Source organism: Hyperoodon ampullatus, assembly GCF_949752795.1.
Source record: "Hyperoodon ampullatus genome assembly, chromosome: 3".
NCBI lineage: Eukaryota > Metazoa > Chordata > Mammalia > Artiodactyla > Ziphiidae > Hyperoodon > Hyperoodon ampullatus.
In genome coordinates this window covers 104,778,036-104,793,856 of record NC_136916.1, presented here as the reverse complement: position 1 = coordinate 104,793,856, position 15,821 = coordinate 104,778,036, and the positions used below count along the sequence as shown (strand labels likewise).

The window sequence follows — 15,821 nt, the reverse complement described above, 5'->3', positions numbered from 1 at the left end:
TCATCTATAAATAGGAGTCGTAAAACCTGTTATGCTAACCTCAAAGTTGTAATACTCAAAATATGTCCTGTACACGAAAATATCCTATTAATTATAAAGAGATCTACATGTATTAAGTTATTATTATAATGACCTTTTTTACTCAATCTTTTTGTCAGCCTTTCACGTCCTCATTTTTGACTGGCAGGTAGCTGACTTCTTGGCCTTATAATCAGGATATACCAGAAAGTTCTCATTTCAGCTTATACCTCAGAAGCAGTCCCATCATCAAACAAGGTGGCATAGAATGATGAAATAACCAAAAAGCACTGTGAAGAGCTTAGAAGAAGAGTTAGAAAAACAACCAAGGGACATTTTCTGAACAGACAGCACAGCGAGAGGCCGGGAGCCCCGGCAGGGAGGAGAGGGTTAAATCCTTTCCTCTGCAGTACAAAAGAAAAGAGTGTGCGGAAAGATTAGGATTTTTGCTTTTACAATGGGAGCTGCAGAAGCGTAGGGAAGAAGCTGAAGAAAAAAAAGGGGGCGTCTCCCCTTTAAAGACTTGCAGAGATTGAGAGAGAAAGAGAGAGTCAGGGACAGAGAATCAGAGCGCGCGCGTCTGTCTGTCTGTCTGTCTGTCCGTCCCTTGGAAGGGAGAACATCTCTGCTTCACAGTGATTGGCACTGGGGGAGAGGCATCAGTTGGCTTCAGACCCAAGGGGGAGACCAGACCAGGTCACCCCGGTTAAGACTAAGTGAGAGTTGCCCCTCCCCGTCCCACCTCTCTCCACCCGGGAATGTCTCGGCGAAAGCAGCGGAAACCCCAACAGTTAATCTCGGACTGCGAAGGTCCCAGCGCGTCTGAGAACGGTGGGTGCCGGGGAGGGGTTGGGGGGGCCTTGAGCCCAAGCCTGTGTGGGTCAGGCCAGGGCCAGGGGAGGGCACCCGGGCCATGGGCAAAACCAGGGGGAGAACTTGGTCGCTGGGGGGCTGAAAGAGTTGAGATGCAGCGTGTAAGGAGATGACCTGTGCTGGGGAGAAGCCCCGCTTGGCTTTTCTCAGGGTTGATTATGTTTGTGTTTTCTGTGTTGTTTTTCTCTGGATGAAATGGAGTTTTCAAACTGGCTCTGTTTCCCCACCCAAGAGTTTTCTCCCCAGGTCCCCCCTTTGCTCACTGGTCTTTGTGGCGTTGCTAAGTAACCTCCTCAGACCTGAAGATCGTCTCTTAGGGGTGGGATTTTCCCCCCTTTTCTTTCTGGAGAGTTGGGTTGCAAGAGAATGAATTGGATAAACGTGAAGGGTCCCCTGAGGGAGAAGAGAAAAAAGTTTCTCATTGTTGGGCTGAGCAGAGAACAGATCAGAGCTCCCAGAGGGAGAGAGCTAATGTCGGTCAGATGCAGCCTGGTTTGGGGTGTGTATCTGTGTCACCTGGAGTAGAGGCTAGAGGAAAGTTCTGGATGAGGGGCTTAGGTTTGTGTTTCAAGGAAAGCCAAGCTAAAAAAAGTGTGTGAGTTAACATACTTGTTGATACATGCATATCATTTTATGGGGATATGATTATTTGTTTAAGTAACAGATTTTCTTTATGAGGGGGGAAAATTTCAAGTATTCTTATAACATTCCAGTAAGAGGCAGCCAACAGAGCAACTAAGGTATTGAGAAATGACATTGCCCAAAGTCTCAGAAACAGAGGCACAGTCAGGACAGAAACCTAGATTTCATGACATTTAGGGCTAGTGGTGCTCACTCCACCTGAACTAGGGTTTTCCAAGCTTGCTTGATTGTGGGTAGATCTGGGCTAGAGTCTGGGAATCTGTATCTTTGCAAATGTCCAGGTAATTCTTAGGATCGAGCAAGTTTGGGACAATCTGGTATGGCTACATATGTTCACACTGTGAAAGTCTGAAAGTCCTGGCTCAGGGATAAACTATTTAGCAAATGGTTGATTCACCCAACAATGCAGTGTAAGATTAAGCACAAGTGTTCTGAAGGCAGACTTTCAGGATTCAAATCCTGGCTCTACCAATTGGTTAGCTGTGCGACCTTGTTGGTTTACTTTGCCTTTCTATGCCTCAGTTTCCTCATCTGTAAAATAGGGATGAATATACTAGCTACCTCATTAGGTTACTGAGTTAATACATGTTAATACACTTGGAAAAATAACTAGCATAAATAAGTGCTTAATACATGTGGCATAGTCCCTAGCATAAGTAAGTACTTAATATGTATTTTTTTAAGACTTTTTTGATGTGGACCATTTTTAAAGTCTTTACTGAATTTGTTACAATACTGCTTCTGTTCTATGTTTTGGTTTTTTGGCCGTGAGGCATGTGGGATCTTAGCTCCCCGACTAGGGATCGAATCTGCGCCCCCTGCATTGGAAAGCAAAGTCTTAACCACTGGACTGCCAGGGAAGTCTATTATTATTATTATTATATGTGAGTACAGTGCACTTCCTGTAAGTGCTGAAATATGACCAAAGCTTGGGAGCCTCTTGGCGAACTTCAGCATTTCTTTATGAGATGTGTGCCATGAAAAGCTCTAGGATAATGTATTTGTAGTAGCTAAAACTAAAACATGGATTAAATTTACCTTTCTACCTGTTGTAAAAAAGGACTTGAGATCAAATCAGTTCACGACATGCTACGGAACAACCTTAACAGACAGACTGTGTTTTGGGTAGAACACATCCCCCTCAAGTCAGTGCTTTACTGGGATCCCACTGTGCCAGTATTAAGAGGTGGCATGCTGGTGGCATCTTCCCTCCTGGGACACATTAGCCCCCCCTTAATGCTGCTGCAGGCCGGATGTTTCCTCCTCCTGCTCTACAGGAGACTTCCCCCAGAGCCTCAGAGTTGCCGTACAGTCCTGCTCCCCTGCTGGTTAAATTGTGGAACAATGCTGAATCCCCTCCAACCCAGAAGCATCCTCTCCTCTCCCCCCATCTCCTCTCTTCTTCCCACATCCTCAGTTCACCCATTCCCTATACCGCTGCTGAGGAAGAATCTGGGAGTCACAAGAAATCTTTCACAACTGCCCTGAGGGGATTCTCCAGCCCCTTGAACTATAGCTCCCACTTGTGGCTGTGAACACTTGGGGCCACGGGGATGCTGCTGCAAAGCCGTCCCCATAGAAACAGTGCAGGCTTGAACTCACTGGCAGCAACAAATTTCAGTTGCAATTTTGCCTTTGAGCCATAAAAGTTGAAAACATAAATGTTAAGGAGCAAGAAAGCAGTAGTAACCTTAAGAAAGATCTGCCTACAGAATTCTCCTGAGAGACTGAAAGATCCTTGGGCTACTTGTATGACCTGGCGTGTCACTGGGTCTCATTTGTAAGATGAGGTGGCTAATATTTGATCAAATCTAAATTCCTTCCTGCTTTTATAAGATATATAGATAGGGTTTCTATTCATTTATGTGATCTTCAGGCTCCCCAGGGACTGTTTCTTGTTCTGCATGCCCCAAAATTAGGTAGGGAGGGCTCTTGTTTGGGGGCTCTTACACGTGTCCTTTTACAGGTATACCTGTGGAACTATGGGCATCATCATGACCATCAGCAGACATTTATTTAGTAAGCTAGGGTGCCACTAAGGTTTTCAAGAGTCTTTGCCTTCTTTTAAGCAATGTTTACCATATGTGACAAGCAAATGCTGAGCCTTTGTTGCACACTTTAAAAGCCTCATCTCTGCAGTGACCTAAGATATCACCAAGGCACAGTCCGAAAAACCTGTTTTCCCGCCCTGTTTCTGCTCAGCTTCCCTGACCAGAACACCAAAACCTACCAGAATAGTTATTGCACATAAGTGATGAGAGGGAAATAGTCTATTTACTTAAAAACCCTGGAGAGAAAAAAAATTTCTGTCTCCCCTAGAGAGTCTAGAAATCTGGATTAGAGAACATAAGGGATGTGAATTGGGAAAATGTAAACTAGTACATCTGGGAAATAAAGGAAACGATCAGAAACCCAGATACTTAGTGAGAAGGAGAAACCAGGACAACCGCCAAACAGACCTAGGGGGAGAAATGGCAGTTGGCAGACAACAAGAGCAGCAAAAGGGGAAAGAAGACAAAAATAGTTTTGCGGGTTCTGTTCTCTTTAAAACTGGAGGTAGAGAGCGTCACCTCTCAGGGTATTGATCCCTGAGCCTTTCAGCCCTAGGGACTCCTGGGTGAAACAGAAAACATTTCTGAGTAGATAGAAAGTAACTCAGGGAGGGTGCAACAGAGCACTGGATAAGGAAGCAGAAAACCTGGTTTTCAATCCAGCTTGTACCTTGAAGCTTTGTGACCTTGGGCAGGCCCATCCTTCTGCCAGGGCTTCAGCTTTTAGACTTTAAATAATAATACTCATTGCTAATGTTTGCAGAGCATTTACTATTTGTCAGGTACCATGCTAGGCCCTTTATATATTTCCTCTTGTTTATTCCTCCCAACTCTGCTATTACTACCTCCATTAAATTTTTTAAAATTTACGGTAAAATATACATAATAAAATTTATCATTTTTAAGCATACAATTCAGTGGCATTAAGTATATTCACAGTGTTGTGCAGCCATCCCCACCATCCATCTCCAGAACTCTTTCATCTTGCAAAACTGAAACTCTATACCCATTAAACAATAACTCCCCATTCCCTTCACCCAACACTCCCAGCCCCTGGAAATCACCATTCTACTTTCTGTCTCTATGAATTTACCAATTCTAGGCACTTCATATAATGGACTCATACAATATTTGTCCTTTTGCGCCTGGCTTATTTCACTTAGCATAATGTTTTCAAGGCTCACCCATGTTGTAGCATGTATTTCATTCCTTTTTGTGGCTATACCCCCATTTTTTAAAGAAATGCAAGCCTTAGAGAAATTAAGAAACTTTCCCAAGGTCACAAAGATTAGAAAGGGCTGGGACGTTAACTCAAGTCTGATTCAGAGCTGGCGCTCTCAGTCACTGTGCTTAACGAGAGGTCATATCTCTAAAGTCCCTTCCAGCTCCAAAGTGGTATGAATTCCAAGTGCCATTCATACCAAGTGCCGAGTCCTTTGATATCAGAAAAACGTCCTTAAAAAAAAAACCCTTTTTTGTGTGTTTGATCTAAGATATTCCTATTATGGAAACAAATATATTTTTCTCACTTAGCACCAGATGTATAAATCTTTGTGCCTGTTTGTCCACTGTGTTGCACAGGCCAGGGGTGCATTTACTAGGTGTGGGTAGCAAAGGAGTATGTGTATGTATTTAGGAGAGAGGAGTGAGGAAGAGAATATGAGACATTCTCCCTTAGAAGTTTTCTATAGCAGCAGTTACAGAATCAACTCATAATTGTGGACACTACCAATCTGTGTTGGTCCAACATTAAGTTTAGGCAGGCGCTTACATAGTGTGCTTGTTTCTTTAACGGCTGGATGATGCTTGAACTCTGTGTAGAACAAAGCCTTTCATTTTACAATTGGAAGTATGGCTCAAGATGCACATACCCTGGGAAGGGCAATACAGTCACTTAAATTCATAGACAGGTGTATATCATGTCAAATTCTGTTCCCGGAAGCAGGATACAAGAGAGCCAAAGTGTGGCTGTGGTCAGAGTAGAGAGGCAACCCGACAGGAAGATTTCGCATTGAGCAACTCATTTTGCCTACACCCTAATTTTGGCCGAGTTGAGCACAGGTAAGATTTTTGAGGAGCAGGGTGGAAGGTTTGATGGGGAGGGCACTCCTCTGATGTGTACTGTGGGTCTCATCCTTGGTTGTACATCAGAATCACTTGAGGAGCTTTACAAACACTGATGCCTAGATCCCACCCTCAGGGAATCTGAATTAATTGGTCTAGGGTACGGCCTGGCCATTGGGATTTTTAAAAGCTCTCCCAGTAATTCTCATGGGCAGCAAAGTTTGAGAACCCGTGTTCAGCTCTACCACCCTGCTACCCACCAATTTTTCTCTGTTCTCCCAGCCATCCTCTCCCAAGTTTAATGAGTTACCAGGTTTAGAGAGTCACTTGGTTTCCTTTTTCCTTGTCATTTCAGCTCTTTATAAATTTAAACAAGCATGTCCCTGTCTCAGTCCTATGTCCACCCCAGACTTTGCATGTGACCCAGGATAGCTTACCTCACCTTATCTGCTATCTAGGGACACCATTACCAGCTTAGTTTATTCCTGTGTTTATGACTTCATTCGTGTCTGCCTAAGAATCCTGCCCCCCTTTTCAGGATAGGCAGTGAGTGCAAAGTGCTGAGAAATAGAGGCTTCCTCTTACAGGTGGCTGTTGATCCGTCACCTCTCACCAGGGACTGAATTTACCTTAAAGAAGAGCCCAGATCAAATTACGCATCAGAAAGCAAGTTTCATTAAAGAGCAAGAAAGGGGACAGTGTTTCCCAGGAGAAGATGAAAAGAAAAGGATTTCTTTTCTTGTCGGAAGACTTGACAAAACAGCAACTTGATATCAAATGTTCAATGCTAATTAACAAATGCTCAGTAGAAAGCTTCCATCTGATTCCCTCTCTGTTACTGAGGCCAGAGAGCAAATGGCAGGTAGGAGCCACACAGGGCCCTTTCTCTAGCTTGGGGAAGCCACACAATGTTGATGTGCTTGGGAAAGCACTGGACAGGAGTCAAAATTCTGAACGCTTGCTTCACTGAATTACTGTGTGAACTTGGAAGAGTCACTTAACCTCTCCAAGCTTCCATTTTCTTATCTGTAAAAATAAACAACATTGCATTAACCTGTGACTTGCCATATGGAAATAGAACCCCCTCCCCCTCATTGTTGGGGTCAGGCCTGGAAGCATGTAGCTCATCTGTTTCAGAGACATTGTCCACAGTGTTAAGGCCCTTGTGATTATCTGAAGTTTCAAAACATAATTCAGTACAATGTTTTCAGTCAAAGTGGACGTTACTAATATTACATTGTTTCAGCTCCCCCCCAAAAGACTTCCTACCCCTGATATATGCCAATGATATCAGCCTCAGAAATGAATAAGATTGCTAATTCCCTGGTGGTCCAGTGGTTGGGACTCCAGGCTTACACTGCCGAGGGCCTGGGTTCAGGGAACTAAGGTCCTGTGCAAGCTGTGAGGCTTAGCAATAAATAACTAAATAGATAAATAAGAAATTAATAGGCAACATGAAAACAGATCTAATTTTAATATATATGTATTTTATTTTGATTGTTTTGCCACTGACAGTATAAATTCTCTAATTCATAATATTTGGGACTCCTCCCAAAATTTAAAGTCCCATATATACATATTATTTTATCCCACAATATTTCTCTGATGTAGATAGCACAGCTACAACATTCCACTTTACAAAAGAGGAAATGGTGGTATAGCATGGTGTGACTGACCACCACGCCTCAATTTATCAGCCAGACAAGATTGGAACTGGGATTAGAACAATATGCATTTACTGATGCCTTGGCAAACCACAAAACTAAGGACTTGTGGTCATTTCCTGTAAGTAAGATAAGCTCTTAAGGAAGTGGGAAACCCATTAAGACTCATTTCAAGGTAGAAAGGGAATGCAGAGTACCTGGTCCAGGAGGCATCTTATCCCTACTTATCCTCTCTTTGAATAGGAGGCCACCTCTCTGCTGGTGAGCAGGTGTTAAGTCATTCCTAGGCATTCAAGCCAGGTTGGGGCTAAAAGGGGCTTTAGGCACCTAGAGGCTGCTTGGTAACTCCCTCCTACTGCATTTTCCCCATTGTTTCAGGGGGAGCTCCCCTCCCCCCAGGTTAGAGCTAGGTAGGCCTCTGTAGGCCTCTGCAGGCTAGCATCTCCCCAAACCCAGCTGTCCTCAGTAGTGGCTGTGTTGCCAGAGAAAGACAACGGAAGAAGAAGGGTAGAGAAGAGGGTACTAAATAGGAGATGGCCCCTTAAATAAGCATGAACTCTATAAATTAGGTGTGGGCTGGGTGATCTGTGGAGTAACTCGCATTCAGCTATTATTCTGGGGGAGGAGGGGCGGGGAGTAAAGGGGCTTAGTGTTACGCAGAGAGGAGTCCTGAAACGACTTCCTTGGAAATTCTACCTCGCGGCTCCCACCCTGAGAAACTTCTTTTGTGGATGGGGTGGGGGTAGGGTGGGAATGGAGGTCAGGAAAACAGGACAAAACTTGGGGTATCTTGGGGGTACCAGATATATATGTGTAGGTAAGGGGTAGGTGTTCTGGGATCCCCCTCCCGCTCTGGCCCTCAGGCCACCCTCTCTGGAGCCCACGTTTTCCAGGCTCAGCGGATCCTTTATCCAAAGGAAAATAAGAGAAGCCTGTCGCTTTGCTCTACTGAGCAAGGCTGTATTTCCTACTGTGCCCCCTTGAGCTTGCTGGGGGGTTGGGGGGAGGGGGGCAGGTCTGGGCAAGGCCATCCGGAGATGGGGGGAGCTGGCAGAGGGTAAGGAAAGGTGGACCCCCGCCATGCCCCACAGCACCTGTCACTGAGCCTCCGGAAACCCTCCCGGGCCCTGGGCTCGCTCCCCTCCCTCCCCAGCAGCTCCTCCCCCATCTCCCCTCTCCCAGCTTTCTCGTTCCAGCTCCTCCCCTCCTCCGCGTCTCCTCGCTCCCCTCCCCCTCCTCCGCCGCTCCCTGCCCCCGCCGCCGATCTCCATCTCCGCAGTCTGGGCCGCTGGGTGCAGAAGCTGCCGCAGCCCCGGCGGCCACTGCCGCCTCCCCCAATCCGGATACCCATTGTCTCCCACTCCACCTGGCCCTCCACCTCCCACACAACCATGGCGCACGAAACCGGGAGGAGCTCTCGTCTCGGGGGGCCCTGCGGGGAGCCGGCGGAGCTTGGAGGTGCGGTAGGGCCCGGCGCGGGCAGGGGTGGGGGTGAAGGGGACGCGGGGGGCGGGGAGAGGACTTTCGGTGGACGAGATAGAAGGCACGATTCTCTGCACAGGACCCGGTCCTCACACCCAGTCCTTGCGCCCGCCAGTGGCCCGGGGCGGGGGGCGGGTGGAGGGGGGGAGTAGCTTGTGCATGCCCGCTCCCCCTCCCTCCTGGCCGCCAGTGCTGGCGAGTCTCCGGTCCAGGCGGGACAGCACTGAGCTCTAGCCTCCTGCACGGCCGGCCGGATGGTGAGCTCATCTCCCCACCCCCACTAGCGGTTACTGGGCTCGTTGTTAATTACAGCCTCTGCATACCCATCCGAACCGCACCACCCACGCTCTTTCCTTGTCTTCTCCCCAGGTGATGCTAGCGAGGAGGACCACCCCCAAGTCTGTGCCAAGTGCTGCGCACAATTCACTGACCCAGCTGAATTCCTCGCCCACCAGAATGCATGTTCTCCTGACCCCCCTGTAATGGTGATAATTGGGGGCCAGGAGAACCCCAACAACTCTTCGACCTCTTCTGAACCCCGGCCTGAGGGCCACAGCAGTCCCCAGGTCATGGAGGCTGAGCAGAGCAACCCTTCGGATTCCGGGTCCTCTGTACCCACAGATCCCACCTGGGGCCCAGAGCGGAGGGGAGAGGAGTCTTCGGGGCACTTTCTCGTAGCTGCCACAGGTACAGCAGCTGGGGGAGGTGGGGGCCTGATCTTGGCCAGCCCTAAGCTAGGAGCAACTCCATTACCTCCAGAATCCACTCCTGCACCCCCACCGCCTCCACCTCCTCCTCCGCCCCCAGGTGTAGGCAGCGGCCACTTGAACATCCCTCTGATCTTGGAAGAGCTCCGGGTACTGCAGCAGCGGCAGATCCATCAGATGCAGATGACCGAGCAAATCTGCCGGCAGGTGCTGCTGCTTGGCTCCTTAGGCCAGACAGTGGGCACCCCTTCCAGCCCCTCCGAGTTACCTGGGACAGCCGCCGTCTCCTCCACCAAGCCCTTGCTCCCCCTCTTCAGCCCCATCAAGCCTGTCCAAACTGGCAAGACACTGGCGCCTTCCTCCACCTCCTCCTCCTCAGGGGCGGAAACACCCAAGCAGGCTTTCTTCCACCTTTATCATCCACTGGGGTCACAGCACCCTTTTGCTGCCGGAGGGGTCGGGCGAAGCCACAAACCCACCCCTGCCCCCTCCCCGGCCCTGTCAGGCAGCACAGATCAGCTGATTGCCTCGCCTCATCTGGCATTCCCAGGCACCACGGGACTACTGGCAGCACAGTGTCTTGGGGCAGCCCGGGGCCTCGAGGCTACTGCCTCCCCAGGGCTCCTGAAGCCAAAGAATGGAGGTGGTGAGCTGGGCTATGGGGAATTGATGGGTCCCTTGGAGAAGCCTGGTGGACGGCACAAATGCCGCTTCTGTGCCAAAGTATTTGGCAGTGACAGTGCCCTGCAGATCCACCTGCGTTCCCACACAGGTGAGAGGCCCTATAAGTGTAATGTCTGTGGCAACCGCTTCACCACGCGTGGCAACCTCAAAGTGCATTTCCACCGGCATCGGGAGAAGTACCCGCACGTGCAGATGAACCCTCACCCGGTACCAGAGCATCTGGACTACGTCATCACCAGCAGCGGCCTGCCCTATGGTATGTCCGTGCCGCCAGAGAAGGCCGAGGAGGAGGCGGCCATGCCAGGTGGCGGTGTGGAACGCAAGCCTCTGGTGGCCTCCACCACGGCACTCAGTGCCACAGAGAGCCTGACGCTGCTCTCCACCGGGGCAGGCACAGCCACGGCTCCTGCACTCCCTGCTTTCAATAAGTTCGTGCTCATGAAAGCGGTAGAGCCGAAGAGTAAAGCTGATGAAAACACCCCACCCGGGAGCGAGGGCTCAGCCATCGCTGGGGTGGCAGAAAGTGGCACAGCAACCCGCATGCAGCTAAGTAAGCTGGTGACTTCGCTACCCAGCTGGGCCCTGCTTACCAACCACTTTAAATCCACTGGTAGCTTCCCCTTTCCTTATGTGCTAGAGCCCTTGGGGGCTTCACCCTCTGAGACCTCCAAGCTGCAGCAACTGGTAGAGAAGATTGACCGTCAAGGAGCCGTGGCAGTGGCCTCTACTGCTTCGGGAGCCTCCACAACCTCTGCCCCTGCAACTTCATCCTCAGCCTCATCGGGACCTAACCAGTGTGTCATTTGTCTTCGGGTGCTGAGCTGTCCTCGAGCGCTGCGCCTGCATTACGGCCAACATGGAGGTGAGCGGCCCTTTAAATGCAAAGTGTGTGGCAGAGCTTTCTCTACCCGGGGCAATCTGCGTGCACATTTTGTGGGCCACAAGGCTAGTCCAGCTGCCCGGGCCCAGAACTCCTGCCCCATTTGCCAGAAGAAGTTCACCAATGCTGTTACTCTGCAGCAGCATGTTCGGATGCACCTGGGGGGCCAGATCCCCAACGGTGGTACCACGCTCCCTGAAGGTGGGGGAACTGCCCAGGAGAACGGCCCTGAGCAGTCTGCAGTCTCCGGGGCGGGGAGCTTCCCCCAGCAGCCATCCCAGCAGCCATCCCCAGAAGAGGAGTTGTCCGAAGAGGAAGAAGAGGACGACGAAGAAGAGGAAGACGTGACTGATGAAGATTCCCTGGCAGGGAGAGGCTCCGAGAGTGGAGGTGAGAAGGCGATATCAGTGCGTGGTGATTCAGAAGAGGCCTCCGGGGCAGAGGAGGAAGTGGGAACTGTGGTGGCAGTGGCCACAGCTGGGAAGGAGATGGACAGTAATGAGAAAACGATTCAACAGCCTTCTCTGCCGCCGCCGCCTGACAGCCTGGATCGAACGCAGCCAGTGGAGCAGGGCGGCAGTGATGTTGCAGGAGGCACAGAAGAGGGGGGCAAACCGGAGAGGAGCGCCAGCCCAGTGTCAGCGTTGGCCCTAGAAGGGGAAGGCAGCAGCCCCACCTTGGTGGAGGAGCTGAGCCTGCAGGAAGCGATGAGAAAGGAGCCCGGAGAGAGCAGTAGCAGAAAGGCCTGTGAGGTGTGTGGCCAGACCTTTCCCACCCAGGCAGCTCTGGAGGAGCATCAGAAGACCCACCCCAAGGAGGGGCCGCTCTTCACTTGTGTTTTCTGCAGGCAGGGCTTTCTCGAACGGGCTACGCTCAAGAAGCATATGCTGCTGGCTCACCACCAGGTACAGCCCTTTGCCCCCCACGGCCCTCAGAATATTGCTGCTCTTTCCTTGGTCCCTGGCTGCTCATCCTCCATTACTTCCCCAGGGCTCTCCCCCTTTCCCCGAAAAGATGACCCCACGATCCCATGAGCCTGTTTTTCTGAACCTGCTGCCCCTTGACCCGGGGGGCAGAAACTGAGAGCTCTGTAGAAGGACCTCCAAGATCTATGAGCCCTTATTTGTCTGTTTCTCTGAGTTCTTATATGATGTGGCCCTAGTGGCTTTTCTCTAATCCCTGAGCTTTGAAATCCTTGTGCTTACAGGGGAATGGCCCCCTGAGAAACTTTTCTTTCCTCTTCATTTATTGTACCTGAGGAAAATAGATTCTCTACAGCTTTCACATTCCCAAGAAGAACCCTCTCCACCTTCCCTGGGAATGACCCTTCTACCCTCTCCTCTCCCTTTCCCTTTGGCAGGTGCATTTGAGCACCCACATTTGGAATTATAGCCCAGCCTGAAGGGGCCAGCAGCTGTCCCTGGAGGGCCTAGGGCCACTCCTCTCTGGTGACCAGGTCAACCTGCAGGACTTCTTGTCCCAGGGCATTCCTGCCCAGCTGGTGAGGGTGGGCTCCCTGTCTTGCTGAAACCAGGACACGGCTTTACTGTCAAGTGACCTGCCCACCAAGCCCCAGAGTTCCAGCTCCATCTCCATCTCCACTACCCCTTCAGGCCCCGCACCACCAGTGCTGTTTGGCCCAGGAACTGTGGCTGAGAAGTTGCCTCCAGCAATGGGATCCAGAGAAGCCAAGGAGAAGAGATTCCCCCCTCCTCCTCTTTTGGCCTCTGGCATCCAAGACAGTGCCTGAGAAAGCCCATCATAGAAGAGAAGTAGCAAACTGTACATTTCTTCTCCTTCCCCCTGCTCCAGAAGGTGCCGACAGTGAAGATGCAACAATATCAGTATCTGGTGGCTCAGCCCCAGGGTGTAGGGAGAAACGAAGGGCATAGGACACTCTTCCCAGTAGTAGGGCACTAATGTGCCTTCGTCACGTTAAGGCAAAGGTGTTGGCTGGTTAACATGCCAAGATATTTTGAGCTTCTCATATCTTTCATCCTTGCCTCTGAGTTAGGAAACAAGTGGATTTCTTGCTGAGAGGTCTCCCATGGGATGGATATTTTGGGGAAGGAAATGTGAAGTTCCTATCTTTAACAAGCATTGTTGATGAGGGTTAGCTGAAGGAATAATGGAGAGTTTAGGAGTGTTGCTAAAGCATAGGGCTTGCTGAGAACCTATGTGATTAAGAAAGGGGTGTGATATAAGGGAGGGGACCTCAAACTCTTAATTGGATGGGTCGACGGGTCTCATGAATGTTCTTTTGAACTAATGGTGACTTTAGTGTGCAGCGATGCACCATGGATCATGGGGGATTTCCTAGCACTAGCGTGCTTCTAGTTTTAGACAACTCCCTCCTCTATTCCCTGGCCCCTTGTATTTTCCTCATCTTCCTCTTTCAAGGTCCACTTCCTTCCCATTTTGCCTGTCCACGGACCGGGGCTTATGTCTTTGCCGCTGTCTGGTTCTTAGAGTCCCAGACTTTGGGAGATGAGCCCTAGGTGCTGTCCTCCCTGCCTCTCCGTTTTGTAATCAGATGTAGTATTTACTCTTAACATAGGATCATTTGGAACAGGAGTTCTGAGGAGGAGGGAGTGAGGGTTCTGCTATTGACTGACTTGAGTGGTGGCTCCTCCTCCAAAGGTGTAGGCTTCCGTTTCCTAACATAGTAAAATGTGAAGAGCAGACAACGGAGATGTTAGTGTCTTTCCCTTTTCATTAAAGGTGTTTTAACCAAATATTTGTGTGTTTCTCCTTATTTCATGACTAAATAGCCAGCTGGGGTGTGATATGAGCATTCCCTAACATTGAGATTCCCTTCCCACCTACATCTCCTGCCAAAGCTGAACATATGGTGTTGAAATATTTAATTTGATCAGCCTTGTCCTAAAACAACCTCCAGTGAATGTAATTTCCTTGTAGAAATGGTGTTTGTGTTCTCAAAAGGTAGGGGATTTGCTCACTGTTTACAGCCATTGTCCAGGTTTTCTCTTTGCCTAGAACCTTCTACCACCAGGCTTTTTGTATTTTATTTTACTTTTTTTGTTTTGTTTTGTTTGGAAGTTGAAAGCTGTTTCTTTATCTATCTATCCTGACCTGTAGGCCAGCCTAGCTGACATCAGTTAATCTGCAGAACCAAGATGAATTCATCTTTATGATACTTGAGGTCTGGTGTTATAAACAGAAAAAAAAAATTCAACCCTAGTAATTTCTACCAACAAGATAATATAAAGGAGAATTCTTAGTGGAAATACATTGGGGGTGGGAGAATGAAATGAAGCATATATATATATTTTTTGTTTGGTTTTGTCTCTCCACAACATGGTAAGGTTCAGATTTGACTCTTAAGACCTTGCTTTCCTAAAGAGAACATTCTCCGGAATTTTTTTTTTTTTCGTTTGTAAGATTATATCACTGAAACCACATGCTAAAGGGATGGGACTGGTAAAATGAGTTGCCTAAAGACATTCAGCCAATCAGTGGCAGAACTGGATTAAGAACCCAGGTCGGCAGAATCCCAGTCTCAGTGCTAACCACCAGTCGTCAGGAATGGTGCTTGCTTCCTGTTACATACTAACGACTCCTGAAGTGAGGCTGGCTGGAAGACTGAAGGGAAAGGTGAGTAAACCTACTGGCTCGATTCAAGGTAAAGAACAGAGGTTTGATTCTAGTTGCCTCCTGGAGGCAACTTTAAACCCGTCCCGCTTTAAAGGTACTAGTGAATAGGACATGGCAATCTGGTGAAGTCGGCTGGAGAAGAAACAGCTCCTGTCTCTTTAATTCCTTACCAAAGCTTTATAAATCTGTTTTTCTTTTCAGCCTATGGAAGGAGGTAGGTCACCAATCCTTCTATTCCCTTTACCTCCCCTACCCCCATTGGACATAGATAATGCCATTTAACTAATTAAACTAGACTTGCCCTCTCTTTAGATGCCAGTTCCCATTATGGTAACAGCTGTCAGTGAGGCTTCTACTAATGGGTGCTTCCTTGGGCAGGTCAGCACTGAGCTGGACTCCCCACCCCACTCCTTCATAACTCTACTTTATTTTCCCTTCTGTCTCCTTTTCATTCTTGTTTTTCCTCTCCTGCTTTTTATTCTTTCATTGACCTACAACTTTTACTTTTCTCTCTTCACCTTTAGTTTATTCCTCTCTTAGAGCCTTCAGTTTCTTCCTTCTTGCAGTCCCCTCCAATCCCCACCCTCAACCCCACCATTTCTTACTCTCAAGCACTTCTCATTTGACCATCCTTTTGGAAGGTGAATTAACTCTAACCTGCTGAAATGAATATGTCAAGAAATGCAGCTTGCGAAACGCTTTACCTGAAATATACATAGTGGATTCAGTTCAAATTAGATGGATAAAAAGATCACTAGTATAAGAAGCAAGAGATAGCTTCCTCACTCATTCATTCAGTTAATTTTTGAGGATTTATTTTGTTTCAGAGACCAAGTGTTGGGTAGATACAAAGGTAGACAAACTTCTGCCCCTAAGGGAGCTCAGTCAAGGAAGAAGAAAAATGAAAACGGGCTTCCCTGGTGGCGCAGTGGTTGAGAGTCCGCCTGCTGATGCAGGGGACACGGGTTCGTGCCCTGGTCTGGGAAGATCCCACATGCCGCGGAGCGGCTGGGCCCGTGAGCCATGGCCACTGGGCCTGCGTGTCTGGAGCCTGTGCTCCGCAACTGGAGAGGCCACAGCAGTGAGAGGCCTGTGTACCGCAAAAAAAAAAAAAAAAAAAAAAGAAAACATTTTTATATCA

General features: G+C 48.9%; 1 protein-coding gene across 4 annotated transcripts; it reads left to right on the top strand.

Moving 5' to 3' along the window:
- Nucleotides 1-776: 776 nt before the first annotated feature.
- On the top strand, nucleotides 777-12,815 carry SALL2 (spalt like transcription factor 2; the record flags this gene model as incomplete). Of its 4 annotated transcripts, none has more annotated exons than XM_079701319.1 (4): nucleotides 777-849; nucleotides 9,164-9,481; nucleotides 9,881-11,970; nucleotides 12,600-12,815. In XM_079701319.1, 4 exons carry the CDS (start codon nucleotides 777-779, stop codon nucleotides 12,813-12,815), a joined length of 2,697 nt encoding a protein of 898 aa, XP_079557445.1. The 4 variants fall into 4 exon arrangements, with proteins under 4 accessions (XP_079557445.1, XP_079557443.1, XP_079557446.1 ...); XM_079701320.1 differs by lacking the exon at nucleotides 777-849 and adding an exon at nucleotides 8,704-8,770; XM_079701317.1 differs by lacking the exon at nucleotides 12,600-12,815 and having other exon boundaries at nucleotides 9,164-12,099.
- Nucleotides 12,816-15,821: the final 3,006 nt, after the last annotated feature.